A 20627-nucleotide genomic window follows, 5' to 3' on the forward strand; every position below is an offset into this window, starting at 1 on the left:
GACAGACAGTCGTACCTCAAAGGTGAATTTTGAAGCCAGTGGTTTTAATGTAAGTTCCTAAATGAGGAATACAACTACCACAGGAATGTGAGTTTACTGTAGGTGCCCAACAACAAGACAACCCTTGTAGTCTTTGTATAGCAAGGTTTTTTTTTTTTTAGCAATTTATAAGCAACAAGACAGTATACTACGGAGCCCGTCTGCTCACCCGTCGGAGAAAAAAAAAACAAGACCCGCAAATCCGTGGCCACAGTTTTGTAAATCGTTCCCTCAGTTTTTGAAATATGTTCCCACAAATTCATAATCTGTGCCCACGCTTTCGCAATCCGTTCACACAGTTTTGCAAACTACTCGCGGAATTGAAGCCTCTGCATTTCATAAGAACAGAACAAGCTCCTGCAGGAACATTATCCAATATTGTATAGGCTACTGTTTTATTTTAGATTATATTATAAGTTTTCTTAATGTGTTTACACACACACGCGCGTTAACAGCGCGGATAAAGCACGCGTTCATTTCCGCATTTAACTGGCATAAAGTTGGTTTGACATTAAACGTTCAATATTCGTGAATTTAGGGTCTCTACAGTTACATACACATTAAAATACATGTTTCCAACTTCAATAGCATTTAAAGCCACAAAACTAACTGTACAGTGAAACACAGGAATATTTGCATATGGTTTGATGGTTTTTCTTAATAAATATCAATAATCCATGGAAACATGTATTTTCATGTGTATGTAACTTTAGAGATGGTCCATAAATTCACGAATATCGAATGTCCAACGTCAAACCAACTTTATCCCAGTCTGCGTTTCTCACGCACAACGGAACAATCTGACTGCTGCAAATAAAACACCTTTTTTAATAACATACTATCTTATCATTTTTAGTAACTAACTATTTTGTCTACAGTTCTGATGAGTTTTAATTAATGTGTTTGAAATAAAACTGACCTGATCATAAAATATTTCAGGAGCTGTTTTTTTGTGTGGATGTTTATATAAAAAGTGACATACAGTAATTGCTTTACAGAAAGTTATACTTAATGTTAAATCTAATATTCAAGGGTACTGTTTACAAAACCGAGAGCACGGATTGGAAACTCGTGTGTACAGTTTATTAATCCGAGAGCACGGTTTTATAAACTGAGGGAACAAATTACAAAACTGTGGCCACGGATTTGCGGGTCTTGTTTTTTTTTCTCCGACTGGTGACCAGACGGGCTCCGTAGTATACAGAATAAATGCAAAAAAAAACCACGACAACAAGAATAAATAAATGGCCATTAAATACAACCTATTTAGGGCACCAATCAGGGGTGCGTTTCCCAAAAGCCTCAACTGTGGTCTCAAGTTCCATCGTTCCAGCATAGTTAAACAATTCAAGTGTTTCCCGAAACGATCAATCGCAAGCAGCATCGCAAAGTTGCGTGGTTGAAACTACAGGTCTAGAGCTGTGGTTAGAAGCATAGTTCCTTATTATTATGACATGTAGACTTACATGCATCATGCTTTTAAAGAGTAAATATTACGAGATCATGTAAATTACATTTCATACGGTGTGTAATGTTGCCGTGTGTGAATGTAAGCAGTACATTCTGTCCAGTTGTAAAGCCGAAGGTGAATGAATAACAAAGTTATTGGCTTGGAAAAAAGGGAGTCGACTCTGAATCACGCAAACGAGTCGTGCCTTAGTCTGATTCACGAACCGCCGCGGATTTATGTCACTACATATAGTCCCCGCCTACGTTTTGCTAGGACTGCCCGGGAAAACTTCACTCTTCTCCCCCAAACACTGTAGCTCGTGAGCCTCGTTTGCGGTAGACCAATCATACTAGCAGACTAGACCATCTGACCAATCACATCAGAGTATGCTGGCAGAATGGAGGGGATTAGACGGATGATTCGGCGAACGAATCATTTGAGAGTTAGTCAAGAGGTAAGAAAAACTGCCTATTATAAAAAAAGTGGGGGTTTATGCAGTGTTGGACACTGCATAAACCAAAATATAAAATTCAAGGAATGTTTACTCTTTAAACAAAGTAAGCAAGCAACATGCATTCTATATTCATCATTCTAAATACATATTTTCATCAATTTTACATCTTTTAGTTTGTCAGGAAAATAGAAGCTCTGTTTTTTGAAAAGTGCGCATGCGGATGAGCCGACGTGCTCTCGGACCCTGGGGAATCCCTGGGCGGAGCGACGTAGAATTAATTAAATATCGTGAAATAAAACATCAGATAACAAAAATAGCCTTTAAATGCAATGCATGTTATTTACAGCAAGAATTTGACATTAATTCGATCTGACCGTATTTATTACTAGACGTCATTACTCCACCATCTGTGTGGTGTTATCAACTAGATTACTGAACTAATTTGGTTCAAACAATTGATCTCCGACAGAGTTACTACGGTTTCAGGAAACATACATTGTTAATTTCCCCAATGATACATCGTATTATGGTGGTTAAAAAAGCGAGTTATGTCGTTATTCTGGAAACGCATTAAATCCTTTTAATTATGTATTTTCTATATATATATTTTATACATCTCCTATGTCTTTGTTTCAGCATCAAGCCATTTGCCCACCAGGCATACCCTATCCAGCCAGCAACTACAATCACAAGTATGTCGGTCACCATCAGCCATGTTTTTTATCACTTCAGATTCAGCAAAGGGCTTATATTGTTTTCTGTGCACAGGCTATGAGCCCCCGGCAGCACCAGTGCCCGCAGCGCCCGCCTGGCAGGGCCGATCTATCGGCACATCTAAACTCAGACTCGTAGAGTTCTCGGCTTTCCTGGAACACCAGAGAGATCCAGATGCTGTGAGTATTCACCATGAAAACAGACCCTTAATTCTTTATGAATAAATATTTCTTATTTTGGACAATTCATCAGTGCACATTATTCCCAGGAAATAAATCTCTGTAGTCACAATCAAAATTCAAAACGATTGTCAGCTTATGTCTTTGCAACTATTAGTTAATGGTATCCAACAATAAAAAAATTGAACTGCGTTCTTTGAAATCCCGTTTGCCTTTTCAAAACCTTGACAGTAGTTAGCAGCACAGTAATTTAATTGTAGATACTGTAATAAAATGCACGGTTATAATAGCAAACATCGTTATATTGCTGGAGAACACTTTGTACTATCATGAAAGTTGAAAATTAAGCACATCACTTTTCTGTTTTATTTCAAATGAAGACTACAGTTCACATACAGTGAATTGCTGTATATAGGCAGCACCAAACAGAATATGAACTCGCCCAGAAAAAGAATCCCCTCATATTCAGCATATTTCCTCCTGCAAGTTTATTTAATTATATTGACTAATTTAGGTAATGCTTTCTGTGCCAACGAGTTGTGTGTTCTGCTTTATTTAACACATTTTACCAATTGGACGTTTAAATCAATTCCACGGATTTTTTTTCTTCAAAATCAAATATTTGTCTGGGCCGGCATACAGCTCAATAATATTTACAAGACCAATAATGTGTTTGTTTATTTAATGCATTAAATAGATAACAAATGACTAACTAACAATGAGTTTTTCAGCATTTTTAGTCTGTTTATGTAAGTTGTCAATGTGTCAATACAGTCATTCATGTTAGTTCGTTATGCATAATCTTCTATTGTAAACAGATACAGCTTTTGATTATAGAAATGTATTTATAAATGCTTAAATTAGCATGAACTAAGATGAATAAATGCTGTCGAAGTATTGTTCTTTTTTTAGTTTATGTTAGCTAATGCATTAACTAATGTTAAGAAATACACATTGTCAAGTTGTACTAAAATGTTCAAACTTAGATGAAAATAGAATTGATTATCGTTGTCAGGGACTATTTTCTTATTTCTTATTTCTCTGTGTTCTCTGCAGTATAACAAGCATCTTTTCGTACACATCGGTCAGACAAATTACTCTTACAGCGATGCCTTGCTCGAGTCAGTGGACATTCGTCAAATTTACGACAAATTCCCAGAGAAGAAAGGAGGGCTGAAGGAGCTGTTTGGCAAGGGTCCTCAAAATTCATTCTTTCTCATAAAGTTCTGGGTGAGTGAATTTCTGTGGAAATGAGCATCTGTTTAGTGATTCACAGCCCACCCCCACAAAAGGCACGGGCCAATTAACTACAAAAGAAGACATTGTAACGCACAATTAGTCCTGGAACAATCTTGTACTTTTTATGTTGCGCAAAAAAAACCCACGTACACAATGCTCTGTGTAATGTATGTCCTATCTGTCCCCGGATTTCTAGCCTAATGAGAGTAAAATTACCGCAATGCATGTTTACCTCCCATACAACTGCTTATTTATCACAAATATTTGTCCACCCAGTGATTACATGCATGAATAATTGTGCATTTCCCGAAAGACGCCGTGCCACTTAAGTTTAAACACGGCTCTCTCCGTGCATCCAAACTGCCAGCTATATTTGGCACGGCATAGCTGGAGTGTCTGTGATCAAAGCCTTTACTTATTCCGTTTAATATTTCTAAACAATTGGATGACCTGGTTGCTCCTCTAATAGCTATTCAAACATCGCATTCGTTTTGTGAAATGCTAACTAGCGGCAAGCAACAAAGTGAGGCACGGCGTGGTCAGAGCTGGGCTCCGTTTGAAGTGACAGCGGGATCTGAATTTCAAATGAAACTCTGGATCTACACAATAATGCCTCTTGAATATGATGTGAAAATGTAACGGGCTTGTCTTAATGAAAAGCGAGTATGTCAGAAATGAATATTTGAGAGTTCTTCATGGTTTTAATACCAGAATGAACATTGTGGTACCGTGCTGAAATAGAAGACTGCGTTTGTACTTTTTGAGATTTATTTTTTAAATGTTAGTTTTTTTCCTTTTGAGGGTTATTTAATCCCTCCTTAAACTTGATTCATTTTTTACCCGGTTTCACAGACAAGGTTTAGGACTAGTCCCAGACTAAAATGAAAGTTCGAGCTGTCTTAACTGAAAATAAATTGCCCTGACATACCTTTAAATATGTAATTCCCATTGTTTTGTCTCAAGATGCACACCAGTAATGTTTTTATAAAGGTATTTTAATAAAAGCGACTTGAATATCCTAATTTGTAGAAGGGCTGTTCCACAATTAATCGCAGTAAGTTTACATAATATATGTCTGTGCACTGTGCATATTAATATTGTATTTATAAACACATACACATCCATGTATATAAAATATAAAAATTAATAAACGTTTATATATAATTTAAATGCTATTTAAATATTAATATATACGTGCAGATATTTCCTAAATATGTACATGTATGTGCACATGTTTATGATTAAATACAAAGTAAATATGCACTGGGCAGAGGCATATAACTATGTAAACTCAAACTTTTATTCTGGTCGCGATTAATTGTGTAAAAAAACTTGAATCTTAAAGGAAAATTCTGGTTTTACCCACCCTCGTGCAAATCTGTACTGTATAACTTTCTTTCCTCAGTGGTCTCAGTAGTCTTTTTTATTATATGAACAGGACTATCAAGGTGTAAAAGTAATCAAAAAAGTATGAAAGGGCTCCATATGACTTGGATTTTGGAAATTAATTTATAACAATGCTTAAAGTTGCCACTAGATGGCAGTTTTGCGTTGAAACAATGTTTGGTAAAGTCATCTTTTTGTTGTTGTCACAGTAGCTTCTATCTTAACATTAAATGTTAGTGTTATAGTCACTTAAAGCTCTGATCTTATGGGTTCTCAGGCGGACTTGAACTGCAACATTCTGGATGAATCTGGGGGCTTCTATGGAGTGAGCAGTCAATACGAGAGCCCGGAGAACATGACCATCACCTGCTCCACCAAAGTTTGTTCGTTCGGCAAACAGGTCGTAGAGAAAGTAGAGGTATGCATCAACCATACCTCACATTTTTAGTAGCGTTCCAAAGCAGATGTTGTATAGATAAGAGTTATAGTACTCTTTTTTTTTTTATTATTGCTCTTGGCTTATTTTTTATAGATGAAGAGACTTAATTAATTCAATTATCAACTTAGTTTCAGATGTTTCTCCTAAAATGCCTTAAGAGAAATAAAAGTAGAAACAAAGAAGATTTTTAAATAAAGAAAAATATTAGAAGCAGGAGACCCAGTTGGGTTAAGGTCTGCATTTGCTGTCCATTTCATCACATCACTGTCTAGGAGAAAGAATTGAGATGTTAAAGAGATCTCATTTGCTATTTTGCTCTCTTAAGTAAAATTGTTTGTAAACTATGGGATCGTATAGTAATATTATGATGCATTTTGTTATTTGTAATGGTACAATTAATGAATGCTTTTGGGCTGTCGTGGAACATGTCCCAAATAATCATGGTATTACCGTGGTACTTTTTGTTAGTTTTGTTTTTATTTTCTTCACTTTCTCCTTGCAGACGGAGTACGCTCGCTTTGAGAACGGACGCTTTGTCTACAGGATAAGCCGGTCCCCCATGTGTGAATACATGATCAACTTCATCCACAAACTCAAACACCTGCCTGAGAAGTACATGATGAACAGCGTCCTGGAGAACTTCACCATCTTATTGGTGAGTGTGCTTGTCTGTCAGTCATCTTTAAACCAATCAGTGAGAGCTGTCAGTGGAGGGTGGAGCCTGTGGCCTCCGAGCAGAGACGACCCAGCATTCCTGTGGTGCTGTTTAGAGTCTGATCATCTCCTGCAGAGGGGAGTGAAACCTCTTTTAACAGTCATACGCATGAGGATTAGAGCTCTATTCTCCCCTATAGTGAAGGTCTTTCTAATGCACCGGTGGGTGTGTACGGTCCCTGTTCACTTCCTTTCCCTTCAGTTCCTCACATCCTGGCGCTCTGCTGGTGGCAGTGTCGATGCAAACCTGCATCTGTGTGTTTTGACTCTCGCCTGATGTTATTTGTTAAGATCACTTTTAAAGATTGACGTGTTTATAATGCAAAAGCTGATTTGTCCTGGTGTAGACAACAGTGAATGATCACCAACCTAACAATAGCATCAAGACAAGAGCTTTAAACTTTGTCCATTAGGTGTGTTTGATTGAAAATTTGGAAAAGCACAATAAAATATATCAACGAAACGTTAAAAAACATTGTTAGTATAGCATGAGTTCAACTTGATTGAATCGTGTTTTTTATAATACATCATTTTTTCCCCAGTGATTCTAATGGCTGTTACAATTTTTACTATATTACTGTAATGTTTTTAAATCAATGTTTATTTTAATGTATTTAAAGGAATAGTCAACTGGAAATGAAAGTTAATTAAATTATAATTTTATAAAGCCAGTATAGGTGTATAGTTTTGCAATGCTATTGAATGGGGTCCAAAAAGCCAAGTGGTTTCAAAATGTCTTATAAAGCGAAACGATATGTTTGTGAGAGAAACTGAAAAGTTCATTTGGGTAGTTTACGAATATGCAGTAAAAAATGTTTTTGTAAACACCATTTCTGTAGACAAAATACACATATTTATGTAAGGTGAAGTCTGAAGTTTCAGAAAATATAAGGTGTCACTAAATTAGTCATCTCTTTCACAGTTTTTTTTTTTTTTAGTATCTTAACCAAAATGTCCTATGGTGTGACATGGCAAGGATTAAGAAAAAATATATTATTAAAAAATACAAATATCACTAGAGAGATCCAAATTCATCATTAGACTCTTATTTTTATGAAGTGTTATTTATTTAGTATGAAATTGTGAAATTACATATTTTTCCCCATGACAAAATTTGCTGTCATCCTTTCAAAACTGCTAAAAATGTAGGCTATTTTATGATGAGTGATGACTATAACTCCCCTACTGCAATACCCAAACTGTTCTTTAAGATATTATGAGATAAAAACAAATGTGTGGTTCCTTTATGTGTGTCACACCATAGGACATTATGTCACCAAAGGACAGAAATGGTAGTTATTGCATTAAATGAGAAAGTGAGAGCTATTACACTTATTTAACTTTGACAATGTTTTATAGATATAAATTAATAAATTCATAGACGAAACATTACAATCTAATGTAAAAAGGAAGAAAAAATTCCAAATTGATTCCCCCAGAAAATGTAGAAACAAAGTGTAAAAACATTTTCTGTCAGTATGTTACTGAAACTTTTCTAGTGTCTCCCTACTGCACAGCACAGCTAATTGTAATTCAAACTATATTCATTAAGATGTGAATTAATTTTATAAAGTATAAGGCTGCTCTTTCTATACGAAATCATTTTGATTCCATTTTCTTTCTGTGTCAGGATCTCCTCCCTTTACAAAAAATTATGCCTGATGTATTTATTAACACATTTGTGCTTTTCTTTTTAATTTATAAAGGTTTTAATTTACTGAACCATGCTTGAGACAGTCACACCATAGGACAATATTGAGATTTGGCTCAAAATAAAAAAATCTAATAACAAAGCAGTTTTATAACAACAGGTCCATGTAAGATAAAGATATGCTTAACCATTTACTGCATTTTAAATGATGACAATACTAATATTAATTTGTATCTTGTGTGACAGTGGAAATGCCATGTCACGCCAACAACCCATTTGCAAAAAAAGCAAATATTTGAGTTATTATAACTTAAAAAAGGAATTTCCGTATTTGCAAATGAACTTAAATTAAAAAAAATATATTATTTAGCGATCAAACCTACCAATATTATCAGTTTACTACTGTTTTATATTGGAGTATGGTACGGAGACACTGATTTAAACACAGATTTTTTTATGTATTTCTTCAGTAACTGAGTTTTGTTCGAACAAATAAAAAATGAATAGATTGCAGCTTTAATCTGTCAAAAAATCACAGTGCAAAAAAAACAAATTCTGATGCAACCCCAGTGTAAATGGTACAGTAATACTTTCTCACGTTCTGGGTTTCAGGTGGTCACAAACAGAGACACACAGGAGACCCTGCTGTGCATGGCCTGCGTGTTTGAGGTGTCGAACAGTGAGCACGGAGCCCAGCATCACATCTACAGGCTAGTGAAGGAATGAGCGAGGCAGCTCTTTCACATCCAGTAGACTCTAAACCTCATTACTGTGGTAGTGCCTCCTCAACATTCACTCAACACGATTTCGTCACGTTTGGGCGATGCTTATAATTCTATATATTTTTCTTCATTATTCATGTGTTTGACGTTTAACTGCAGCTGTGAATCGCGGTACAGTTGTATTATGTTTTAAAACGGGCAGGAATGTGGAAGAACGCCGAATCAACATTCGTTCGTAGGCTGTACATAAAGCAACAGAGTATCATTTGACTTGAGGGTTGGGTCGAGTGAGTCAGACAACCTCATTTTAACATTTTCATAGAATGTACACAAAAGATAACCGATTTTAGCCTTCTGTACATGGTATGTGTCCGTCATTTGTATGGAGGCGTATGGGTTCAGCCATAAATCTGTGTGTGTACATGTGTATATACGTTCTCACATGCTTGTAGGTTTTTCCCAAAGAAGAAGTATTCGAGAAATGTCTTTCTGAAACTTTGATTTATTGAAAAGAAAGCTACTGTAGGTGTCAAAGAAAAGATTCCTGTGGCCATCACGAAACAACAAAGTTCCTGCATTCAGAACCTTCATAGAATTCAGGGAATTCAGAAGCCCAGCCCTTGAAAATAATCTATGATTTTGTACGTGTTAATGTGTGTTTTTTGTCGACATCCTGAGGATTAACTGCACTGTGATATCACAACCTTTTACCAACATTTCACCTGCAATAAGAAAACGCAGAGATTTGACCCGCTTACTGTTTCCTGTACAGCTAAACGCCTTCTACCGACATGCTTGTGTTAAAAGGGTACCCGTAACTCAAGAAGCACTGTATTAACTACCGGGGTTGATGGATTAACCCGTCAACTTTACCCGAGCACTTGGATTCACTTGCTGGACTTAGATTTTCTCTTCAGCAGGACATATGTTTCTCAGACGCGCCGAGGAAGCCACCAAGCCCATCCGTGAGCGTACTCTATATCACGGAGCGCTCCGTCTTCTGTACGGATTTAGTTATGAAATTAATCCTGTCCCAGAGTTCTTTGCTGCCTTTGTCATTCCCACACAGCCTGCGTCTCTGTGGCCTAATCGTTTTCTAAGACTGCAAGCCTTAAAGATGTTTGTGCGAACTCCAAAAGATGCCACTAAAGCTGTGACCTCTTTCCTAAGCTGGAAGACGTTCTTGTCATTGTCACATGTTGAAGGAATTGTACAGTACGAAACTGCCAAAGTGTAACAATACAAGCAACAGTGCCTTAGTGTATAAAGGGAACGTGGAGAGTATTTTTAGGGGGGGGGAATAACACTAAGATTATATGTGTCATCTTTATTATAGAGCACTGGCCTGCGTGCACATTTGGTTGATCTTTCACTACATCTTGCCGAAATGTCAGATAATAGATTCAAGAGATACAAAACTATCCGATCTTGCCTTTCTTATAACCGAAAACACCAAAAAGTTTGTGGAGATGCATTTATCTCCTCTTTATGTCCTGCACTGTAGCATGAAAGTGCCTTTGGTTCAGATTTTTCCAGCTTAGAAAAGACAAACGTTATTTTGCGTTACGAAGATGATCAAAAACCAAATAAGTGGACGTAGGTAAAATATTCACCACATTGCCTTCATAAAATTTTATAGATGAATCAACGTGGGCTAGTGAGTGGATATGGACTGAAACAAAGAAATGTAATATTTGACAAATTTCTATCAGCATTTGATTTGGTGGTTGTGGCAAACCTGTGTTTTTTTCTTCTACGAGACAGAGATTTAGCTACTTTTCTAGTGCATGATCAGATCGCATAAGTGAAAACCTTCACTGCACCATTGAGATTATGAATGCTAACATGGTGTTTTCCTTGTTTTTTTTAGCCATGTTCTGTGTTTTTGTTTAGAAATATAGTAAACACTATATTAAGTGACTTAAAAGTGTGTTACTCCTCAATCCTTAGCAAAGATAGTAGGAAAGGATTCTAACCACAATATGAGGTCACGTGAAAATCCTTGACGGATAAAAGCTGGCTTTCACCAAATCATACCATCGTCGCTACATAATTTATTCATACTGTTCGTTTAAGGGGACGGTTTTAAAAGAACTATTAACAAAGTTAGATTTACAGCTCTGTATGTTGTAGCCTACTGCTTGAAGTAAACTGTGGAGTCAAGTAAGCTTGATATCAAAATGGCAAATGATGTTGATTGTTTTGTTATCGTTCATGGTTCATAAATGACTTTTAGAGATCTTCCTGTATTGTTCTACATGTGTGCGATGGTTTCGTGATGACTTCAGAGCCCTTTTGGGTGGTGATACTGTTTCCGCTGCTGTTGCATTTGTTCCGTCTGTCCCTCCTTAACAGTGCCCTTTATGGGGCCTGAGACCTAATGCCTTTAATGAATGTTAAATGGACATTATTTTGCTTGTCATGGACACTAAACGAGGATTTTAATGGAACGTGGACTACAGTATGTCAGCAGTTTAACTCATATTTTTGATCGTTTCTGTTTTGTCTGTGTGTAGGTACTGGTACCTCCTATGTTCATTACCATTTAAGATGTTGGCTTTAAAGTGGACTTTTATCTAGTTCAGATAGTATCGTTAAAAGATATTGGGTTTGTGTGCAGAGATTTTTTTCTTTTTGTAAAAAGGTGCTTTGTATAAAATTATATATTCTGGCTTTTCTTGGTACAAAGGTGTGATATCTTTTAGTATCCCCGATGATGGAAAAACAGCATTGGAGCAGGTCTGACAGAAGAGAAAATCAACCTACTATGTGTGTGTTCTTTATCGCAATTGTTCTGTCTTTGCTCCGTAACATTTTGATGCCTTCTTGATAAAGTGGTAGATATTTTGTAGCTTTCTAGATACTTTGTATGTATACGATATTGAATAAAATAAATACTTAAAATGCACATTGTCTTTGACACCTGTTTATTTTCCTGAAGGCTTGAAAATATTTATTTTTATTTCATGCATGGGGACTTAAAATGTGTTTAAACAACAGCTCTATTTTAAAGCAAGTCTTTTTAATTTACTCTCAAGCATGGATGTGTAGTGCGCCTTCTAGTGCCACCTTTCTCCTTTTCATTATAATGCATCTACTTTTTATAAGATGTAGGTTAAAACGTCCAAAGAAATGAAAAAAAAAAATGGATCCCCGTACCAGTATTTAACGTAATATAATCACTGAACACTAGGGGGCGGGACGGTCGTCATTTGTGACAGTGTTGCGTTTATAATAATGAACGGCAGGGGTCTCCAAAGAGATGTTCTGAATCGGTCGCATGTTTACTGATTAACAGGTGACTGTACAGTATAGTGTCCAGTCGTGGCCAAAAGTTTTGAGTGACACAAATATGAATTTTCACTAAGTCTACTGCTTCAGTGATTTTTATATGTTTTTGTCAGATGTCACTATGGCATACTGAAGTATAATTAAAAGCATTTCATAAGTGTCAAAGGCTTTTATTGACAATTACATTAAGTTTACGCAAAGACTCAATATTTGCAGTGTTGACCCTTCTTTTTCAAGACCTCTGCAATTCGCCCGGGCCTGCTGTCAATCAACGTCTTGGGCCACATCCTCAATGATGGCAGCCCATTCTTGCGTAATCAATGCTTGGAGTTTGCCAGAATTTGTAGGTGTTTGTTTGTCCACCCGCCTCTTGAGGATTGACCACAAGTTCTCAATGGGATTATGGTCTGGGGAGTTTCCTGGCCATGGACCCAAGATGTTGATGTTTTGGTCCCCGAGCCACTTAGTTATTACTTTTGCCTTATGACAAGGTGCTCCATTATGCTGGAAAAGGCATCGTTCATCACCAAACTGTTCTTGGATGGTTGGGAGAAGTTGCTCTCCGAGGATGTTTTGTACCATTCTTTGTTTATGGCTGTGTTCTTAGGCAAAATTGTGAGTGAGCCCACTCCCTTGGCTGAGAAGCAACCCCACACATGAATGGTCTCAGGATGCTTTGTTGGCATGACACAGGACTGATTGTAGCGCTCACCTTTTCTTCTCCGGACAAAATTCAAACAAGATCAATGATTTCCATGCACCACCCTCCGTTTAAAGCTTCCAGTGTGTTATTGTAATTCAATCAGCATTACAGAGTGATCTCCAGCCTTGTCCTGGTCAACACGCTCACCTGTGTTAACCAGAGAATCACTGACATGATGTCAACTGGTCTTATTGTGGCAGGGTTGAAATGGAATGTACATGGTTTTTTGGACTGAGTTCATTTTCATGGCAAAGAGGTACTTCACAATAAAATTAAATTCATCTGATCATTCTGCATAACATTCTGGAGTATATGCAATTCGCCATCATAAAAACTGAGGCAGCAGACTTTGTGAAAATTAATATTTGTGTCATTCTCAAAACTTTTGGCCACGACTGTACAGAACGACTCGTTTCATTCATAGCCTGTCAGTGGACCCAACGCTAAGTTTAGGTTTTCATATAACAGATAAAAAGAGACTGAAAAAGCTAAAACAATGTTTTAATACGAACATTATGTTGGTCTAAATTAGAGGTTTAGTGTTTATAAATGAGTATGAATAAGCAAAATGTTAAGCCAGACTTTATAGAACTAATGTACTTTATTTCTAGGTTTTTAATCACGAACTGTGTACTTTTAAAGCGGAAATAGTTGCTGTATTGTCTTCTAAACGTAATGGTTGCTGTCAAACGCTAGAGGGCGCAGTTGCGCTTTGTGTGAACTCTTGAAACCTGTTGGGGTCAAATGCAAACCTAAAATTTTACTTTCTCAGTAACTAAAGTGAGCGTAATCCATCATGAGTTGTTTTAGGCGCATGGCAGGCAATGCACAATGTTTTGGCAGATTTGCAGTGGGTGGTTTCGACAGGCTGCTTATCCAAATATTGTCGGCTTGGAAACGTCTCAGGTTAACGATGACTTGATGAGTCTAGAATTAATTAAATGATTACAGTTATAACATTTACTAACAAACCACAGATCTTAAAAATATTTGGAAAAGCAGGCTAATGTTAATGCTGTGCGGAGAGGTAGCTAATAATTGGAGCCATGAAATGATTTTTCTCACGGGGTAAGTGGCTTTTCTGAGTTGTCGATTTGAATACATGACAACAATAAACGCACAACTTACAACTAAATTCATTGTAGGCTTTTTCGTGTTTTATAAATAAGTTTTGTATTTTATAAATAAGTTTTGCATGATTCTAATGTTTTATTTGCAGTTGTATTAGTCTTAAAGGAAGCTAACGTATAGTAGCCTATGTTGGCTTCTATTGATAGGATATTATTTGGCTGATAACTGATATCTAAAGGTATTGGTAATTTAAAAACATTAGATTTTGTATTTTTATCTTTTATTATATTGTTTATTGTTGGCATAAAACCTTGCAGAAAAACCTTTGTATAATCTACAAAACCGTACTATGTTTACTATTTAAATCTATTAAGAGTTCATTTGCAAAAACAGATAACTGTTAAAAAAGTAACTCTTGTTTTTCATTGTGCATTCCAAGGAATATCAGTAAAACTGCAGTTGAGTTGTTTTGATTAAATAATAATAACAAAAAACAACACAATTAAACACAATAAAAACATGACTTTTGAAAAAATAAGTTTTTGCAAATAAGCTCTTTTTGTTCACGTATGAAACAGGCAGGCTGTGTGTAATAGGAAGAGTGTCGCACGTCACGTGATCGTAGCAGAGTAGTTTCAGCAGAAGCGCTGTCCCGTCTCATTCACTCATAGAGACAAACGCATAAGGTCTCTGCGTGAGGACTAAATGACTTTACATTACATTTTTCAACACTTTAGAACATTTTCCGACAATTTTTCAATACTGAAAAGTACTTTTTTTCAAAATAACCTTTATTTTTCATTGTTTTTTTATTTATCCGGAATAATCTCCTCCGCAAAACTTCCACAGACAGTGAGTGCAAGAGATGGAGGCAGAGGAAAGTAAAATATCAGTGTGGGTTTGTCGTGAAGAGAAGCTCGTGTCGGGCTTAACGAAGCGGACGACCTGCGCGGATGTGATACGGGTTTTACTGGATGAACAGAATTTGGTTGAACTCTCTCTCTCGGGCTCTCCTCGGTCCTACTGCATTGTGGAGAAATGGAGAGGATTTGAAAGGATTTTACCCAACAAAACCAAGATCATGCGCCTGTGGAGCGCGTGGGGAGAGGAGCAGGAAAACGTCAGGTTCGTGTTGGTGAAAAACGAAGCGTCTGTGCCCAGCAGCGGGCCGCGGAGCGCGGAGGCGCGCGTCGTGCTCAGCAAGGAGAGCCCGTGCGCAACCAAGGGAACCGCGAGAGTGACCATGGCTCTGTCACAAGAGAAACAACGACGGATCGTCAGGAAAGCATTTAGAAAGTTGGATAAAATCAATAAGAAAAAGGCTCAGTCTGTGTCCAAGGACGCATCGTCTATGGAGAAGATGGAGACCATGGTGCACCTGGTCATGTCTCAAGATCACACCATCCGCCAGCAGGTTCAGAGGATTAAAGAGCTTGACATGGAGATTGACAGGTATGAGGCTAAAGTTCATTTTGATAGAATGAAGATGCAAGGGATAAATTATGTCCAGGATACGTATTTAGTGGACACGAACCCGGATAAAGCTCTGCTCGGCGAGGGGGACAACGTAAGTTCGGCAGAAGCCCTTGCCCAGTTTGAGGAATATGCTGAGAGATGTGAGGAGATGATTAAACTACAGGAACAACTAGCTGAACAAGAAGCTCTTATGGAGTGTATCACGACTGAGATTCAGGAAGAACTCAATCAAAGGTGGATGAAAAGACGACACGAGGAGCTTTCTAATAAAGACCCTGAAACCATCTCCTCTGATGCATCGCTCACGGTTACAAGTCAAACTCAAGAAAGTGATGCTGGACTTACCGTGGCGGACGTATCTTCTGAAAATGAGCTGGTTTTGGAAGAAGAGAGAATCAGAACCCAACTTGACACGAGTTTGTACATCGGTCTGCGGTTGAACACGGATTTGGAGGCCATAAAGAATGATTTGGACTTGACCGATGAGATTTGGAATGCAAAAGAGAAAGAGCTGATGGATTTGCTGAAGAAAGTGAACTGTATGGATTTTGAGGAGGATACTGAGGACGACGATGATCTGCAAGGAAACACGATAGAAACGGAAGAACCGATGCCACTGAAGGGAGACAGTGTTTGGGTCGAGCAGGCACGAGGACTTGCAAAAACATGCGACATAAACGATGACGATTCAGATACGGGACTCAGTTCAATGCATAGTCAAGACTCGGATATCACAGCCATCTTTGAATCTTTAGTGTAAATCTACTGTAAATTCCTGTTTCATCACCACAGCTTGTATTCATATTGTCAGTTGCTGGATAATTGATTGTCATAATGTAACAAAGCGAGAACACAACTATGCACTTAAAGTTGTTTTCATTTATTCATGTTTATCTACAATAATCAGTGTTAATTTCATCTAGATGAAGAATAGTTACAATACTTTGTTGGATCGGCACATGGTATAGTTTGGACAATATATTATTTACTGTACACTTACATGTAACATTTTTTGTTTTACTTTGGGTTATATCATTTTTTTATTCACACTTACTATGTGTAAAAAGACCTTATCAAGGCTGTCCTGGAAATTCATTATTCATAAAAAACTGAATTATGGTGCTAAAAGATATGCCCGTATTTTGTTGCTCATGACATATCAGCAAGTGTGTAGTTCATTGTCATTTTATGAGCTCTGCGTTGTTTATAACACAGAAGTGGATTTTACATTATATTATAATATTTCACTGGGCTTCCATGTATTTACAATTGTACAAATGTAAATGTTGAGAATGTTATGATAAAGCAATAAGAATCTGTGATTAAGTAAAATACTGAAGAAAGTTTTCATTTATTTATACTTTAAAACAGTTCTGAGCTGCTGTGTGCACTGAGAGGGTGAATATCATGAAATGAGCACATGACATGTTTCGTATTTCACATATAGCATAAAAAAATGAAGAGACCATTCCATATTTTAATTTAATCAGCATTTTTAAATGTATTGTGGCCATTCCAGTCCAGTGTCTGTTGAATTTCAACAAAATCAAACCTCAGGAGTGACAAAGTCACCCAACAGCAATGTGAAAGACTGACAGCATGAAAACTGTGATAAACTCGAGGTTATCACATAAACTTTTTTTTTTTAACTTTTCCTAAATGCATCTACAAATATTACTATTGTAATGCTTAAAAGTGAACATGAACTTGCTTTCTTTGCAGTATTTGTGATCTGAGAATATACAGAGCATCTTTTTTGTTATTTTGACCTATTTCTCCAGTTTTCATTTTCTGCAAATAAATACAAATAGAAAGAATATTTTTTTTGTATATTTGAAATTTGAGAGAAATATTGTTAGTAGTTCATAGGATCAAACAAAAAATATCATTTTACCTAAACACATACCAGTAAGTTCAGAAAAACTTAAAATAATTTTGAAATGGTGTCTTAAGCTGTACACACACGCACGCACGCACGCACACACGCACACACACACACACACACACACACACGGCATGATTTATGTGTACTATATAAAGTATAATGCTAATACTATGTTGTTTACTATGTTGTTTAATACGGCATTCAGTTTGTTCCTGATCTTTCACTATAGGGGCTATGTTGTGGCATATGTTTCCCTGGTTGCATTGTTGTGACACCTTTGTTCAGACTGAAAGGAAACTTGCTCTCTAAAAGGGTAACCGTGAGGGAACAGGGTAGGCAAGTTGCTGGTGGCTTAAATTCTTACGTAACTATCCTCTCCCAGAGGAACGACTGGCAGGGCACAATTGTGGAGGTACACATTTGATTTTTGCACAGGTTTCCATCGCGCTTCATTGTGAAAGCTGTGCATTTACATAACGCACCCAGATAACCTTCTCTCGTGTGCTCGTACCTCAGGCATGTGGGAGTGAAACATCGCAACCACATAAGACATGAATCACATAAAGGCAAAAGACTTCAGGCTCATTCAGCAGATATTATTGAACCCTGTGCCAGTTTGGAAGGGTCACCGTTATCACACTTTAGCACTGAATAGCCTTTAGCTGTGTGATACTAGAGGAATGCTATTGAGACGCAGGTGTTGTGTTACAGACAGTAGGTTGTGCCAATTGTTGTACTTTACTGAAAGACGTTTGGTCTCCTTTAGAAAAGTACTGTTGTGGTTACATGGTGTAGTGATTCTGTATACTGGTGCTTTATATGTACCATGCGGCGTAAGGAAATTATTTTACTCGGGTACTTTAAAAATGTATATATTATCATGCCTACCTGAGAGGCTCGCCCAAAAATATTACAATATACTCCTAGAACTCTCCTCACAGGGATTTGTATCTGATCCTCACAAGTGTGACTCAACAGAGGGTGGTACAGAGTTGCTCTTTTCTTAGTTTCTGTGAGAGAATCGAGTAATTCCACATATCAGCAACACGTGCACAATCCTCACCTGTTCAAATATTTTGTATTCATTTACAAAACATTTTGAGGCAAATGTCAAAGAGCTAATATATAAACACATTGCACATGTGGTCTATTATTACATCTGTACGTCAACATTATTAAACACACATTGTTTAACCAGTTCTGTGTTCCCACAGATCGTAAACATGTTGTTTGATGTGTTTAATATGCCAGAGGCATTTGTGCCTCATGTTTATGCAGTTACATTTCTTTGCACTAAATCTGTTAGCACATATTGAGTGACACAACAGACAGAAATTTTCACTATTTAAATGCTTGTGCAAGAAGCATTAATGTGATGTTATTGCGGGAATTAAATGGCTGCAAATCGGTTTGGGGTGGGGGTTAGTTCGATAAAAGACGGTATAAAAAAATATTTTGATATGCTTGAGCTCATGTTAAAATGTATGCGAAGAAATCTCTCAGGTGAGATCTTTTTTATCATCTCAGTTGTTTCTCTGACGAGATTCAATAGAAAAAAGCAAATGGAAAGTTTGTGTCCTGAGTCTATGGTGTTTCTCCAAAGAAAAGAACCAAAAATGTCTCGACAAGAGTTTCAGACATGAGCAAAATATGCAATCAAAAGTCAAAATTATTTAATATTTGAATACAAATATTTTAGATACTAGAACACACTAGACAATTATACAGATTAAATAATGTATTACATGAGTCAAATTAACTTTATTCAGTACCAATCTTTTTAAAGGGGTGCTGCAACGGTGTGTCATGCATTCTGACTTCTTTACAATGTTAAACGTGCTGTCTTCTCATGCTTAACATGGTCAACTTGTCAAAAAACGAGTTGGGCGTATTACGTAGTACTTCTGTGCTCGATACACTCCCCCAGCGATCGTACAGGTTTCAGAAAGTTTTTTTCGAACATATAAAACTGTTTCGTAACAAATTTTCTTAGTCCCTTATTGGACAATTCTCCCGGAAAAGCACCCGGCACGCCACCCGCAGGAAGGAGAGCAGGAGAAGGAGCATGTGCTGACGTCACTTTCACTTGTGTGCAGGAGAGAGAGAGAGAGAGAGAGAGAGAGAGAGCACACACGTTCGCGAAGTTCAGGTGTTTGTTTGTTCACTGCATTTGGGTGATGAATGTTATAAAAATGGTGGATATAACGCTGGATTTGGAGATCGTTTGAAACTGATACATGGAGCCGTCCCAGCGCTAAAAGATGCTGGACATGAACCGCATGCGGTGAGTGAATCTGATGTCTGTGTTTTGTTGGCAATGGGTGCGCACGTGCTGTAGTTCAGCCTACCCCTCCCCCCTGCACGCGCCGTATGCTTTCGGAAATAATCGTACAGCTGTATCTATCTTTTATAAATGCGATCAAACTAAATACTCTTCGAAGATACGAAGTATGCAATACTACTCTATAGGTACTCAAGATTAATATGAGATTGGCTGAAACCGCGTGTGTTAGGGCCGCTTTAAACAGTTTAGAATTCCAAATCAGATTTACTTAGTTATGAAAACCATGAGTCATGAAAGAGCAACTTATAAAATCGTGCTGTTATATATTTGTCATTTGTCACTGTAAAGTATCAGTGTCATATGGCATTTTTCTCACATCCTTTCTTTATAGAAAAAAATCCATAGACCTTCAGTATTTGTTTCTCTGCTCTTTCACTGTTGACGTGTTAAGCTAGTGTCAAACACTAGACTATTTCCACATCCTGAAAAAGGGCTGTGAGATTTAAGGATGGCCACACAGGTTCGGTGTGTAAGGATGTAATGAAGCGGAAAGGAATGTAACCTTTTTGGTGGGCTGCGTCAGAAAGCCTCTAGGTCAACTTCTTCATCAATTCCTTTCACAATGCCCAATCCAATCCGGCCAGCAAAGTCTCCTGCTTTTCAGATCAATCACTGAATTTCATTGTAGGATCTGCTCGATATTGAATCGAGCTGACGACTCTTTGGCAGTTATTTGTTTACTTGTGCAAAAGCTTTAATTACCCACCATTCCTCCATGTGAATAGTTATTAATGGAGATCAGCGAGGGGTAGAGCTGCATTCAGATGAGATTTCATGGGTCAAGCTGTAAAGGTGCTTTAGGGGGATCATGTAAAGGAGACGACAGGTCAAGCTGTCATTCATTGTGTCTCGTGGCCTTCTCTCTGCAGG

At 37.4% G+C, this 20627-nt stretch overlaps 2 protein-coding genes across 6 annotated transcripts in view; both read left to right on the top strand.

The window, feature by feature from the left end:
* Positions 1-11889, top strand: part of tead1b (TEA domain family member 1b) — a 63511-nt gene extending 51622 nt beyond the window's left edge. For all 5 annotated transcript variants that reach the window (XM_057333986.1, XM_057333994.1, XM_057334010.1 and 2 more), the window contains 6 exons: positions 2580-2635; positions 2712-2836; positions 3893-4066; positions 5739-5879; positions 6403-6555; positions 8878-11889. In XM_057333986.1, coding sequence (XP_057189969.1) covers positions 2580-2635; positions 2712-2836; positions 3893-4066; positions 5739-5879; positions 6403-6555; positions 8878-8991 — 763 coding nt within the window. In that variant the 3' untranslated portion in view covers positions 8992-11889. The remainder of the gene's footprint in view (positions 1-2579; positions 2636-2711; positions 2837-3892; positions 4067-5738; positions 5880-6402; positions 6556-8877) is intronic.
* Positions 11890-13927: 2038 nt separating this feature from the next.
* On the top strand, positions 13928-17317 carry rassf10b (Ras association domain family member 10b). Its single transcript, XM_057337867.1, has 2 exons — positions 13928-14049; positions 14902-17317. Exon 2 carries the CDS (start codon positions 14918-14920, stop codon positions 16286-16288), a length of 1371 nt encoding a protein of 456 aa, XP_057193850.1. The 5' UTR covers positions 13928-14049; positions 14902-14917; the 3' UTR covers positions 16289-17317.
* Positions 17318-20627: the final 3310 nt, after the last annotated feature.

This window comes from Triplophysa rosa, linkage group LG1, assembly GCF_024868665.1.
Source record: "Triplophysa rosa linkage group LG1, Trosa_1v2, whole genome shotgun sequence".
Taxonomy (NCBI): Eukaryota; Metazoa; Chordata; class Actinopteri; order Cypriniformes; family Nemacheilidae; genus Triplophysa; species Triplophysa rosa.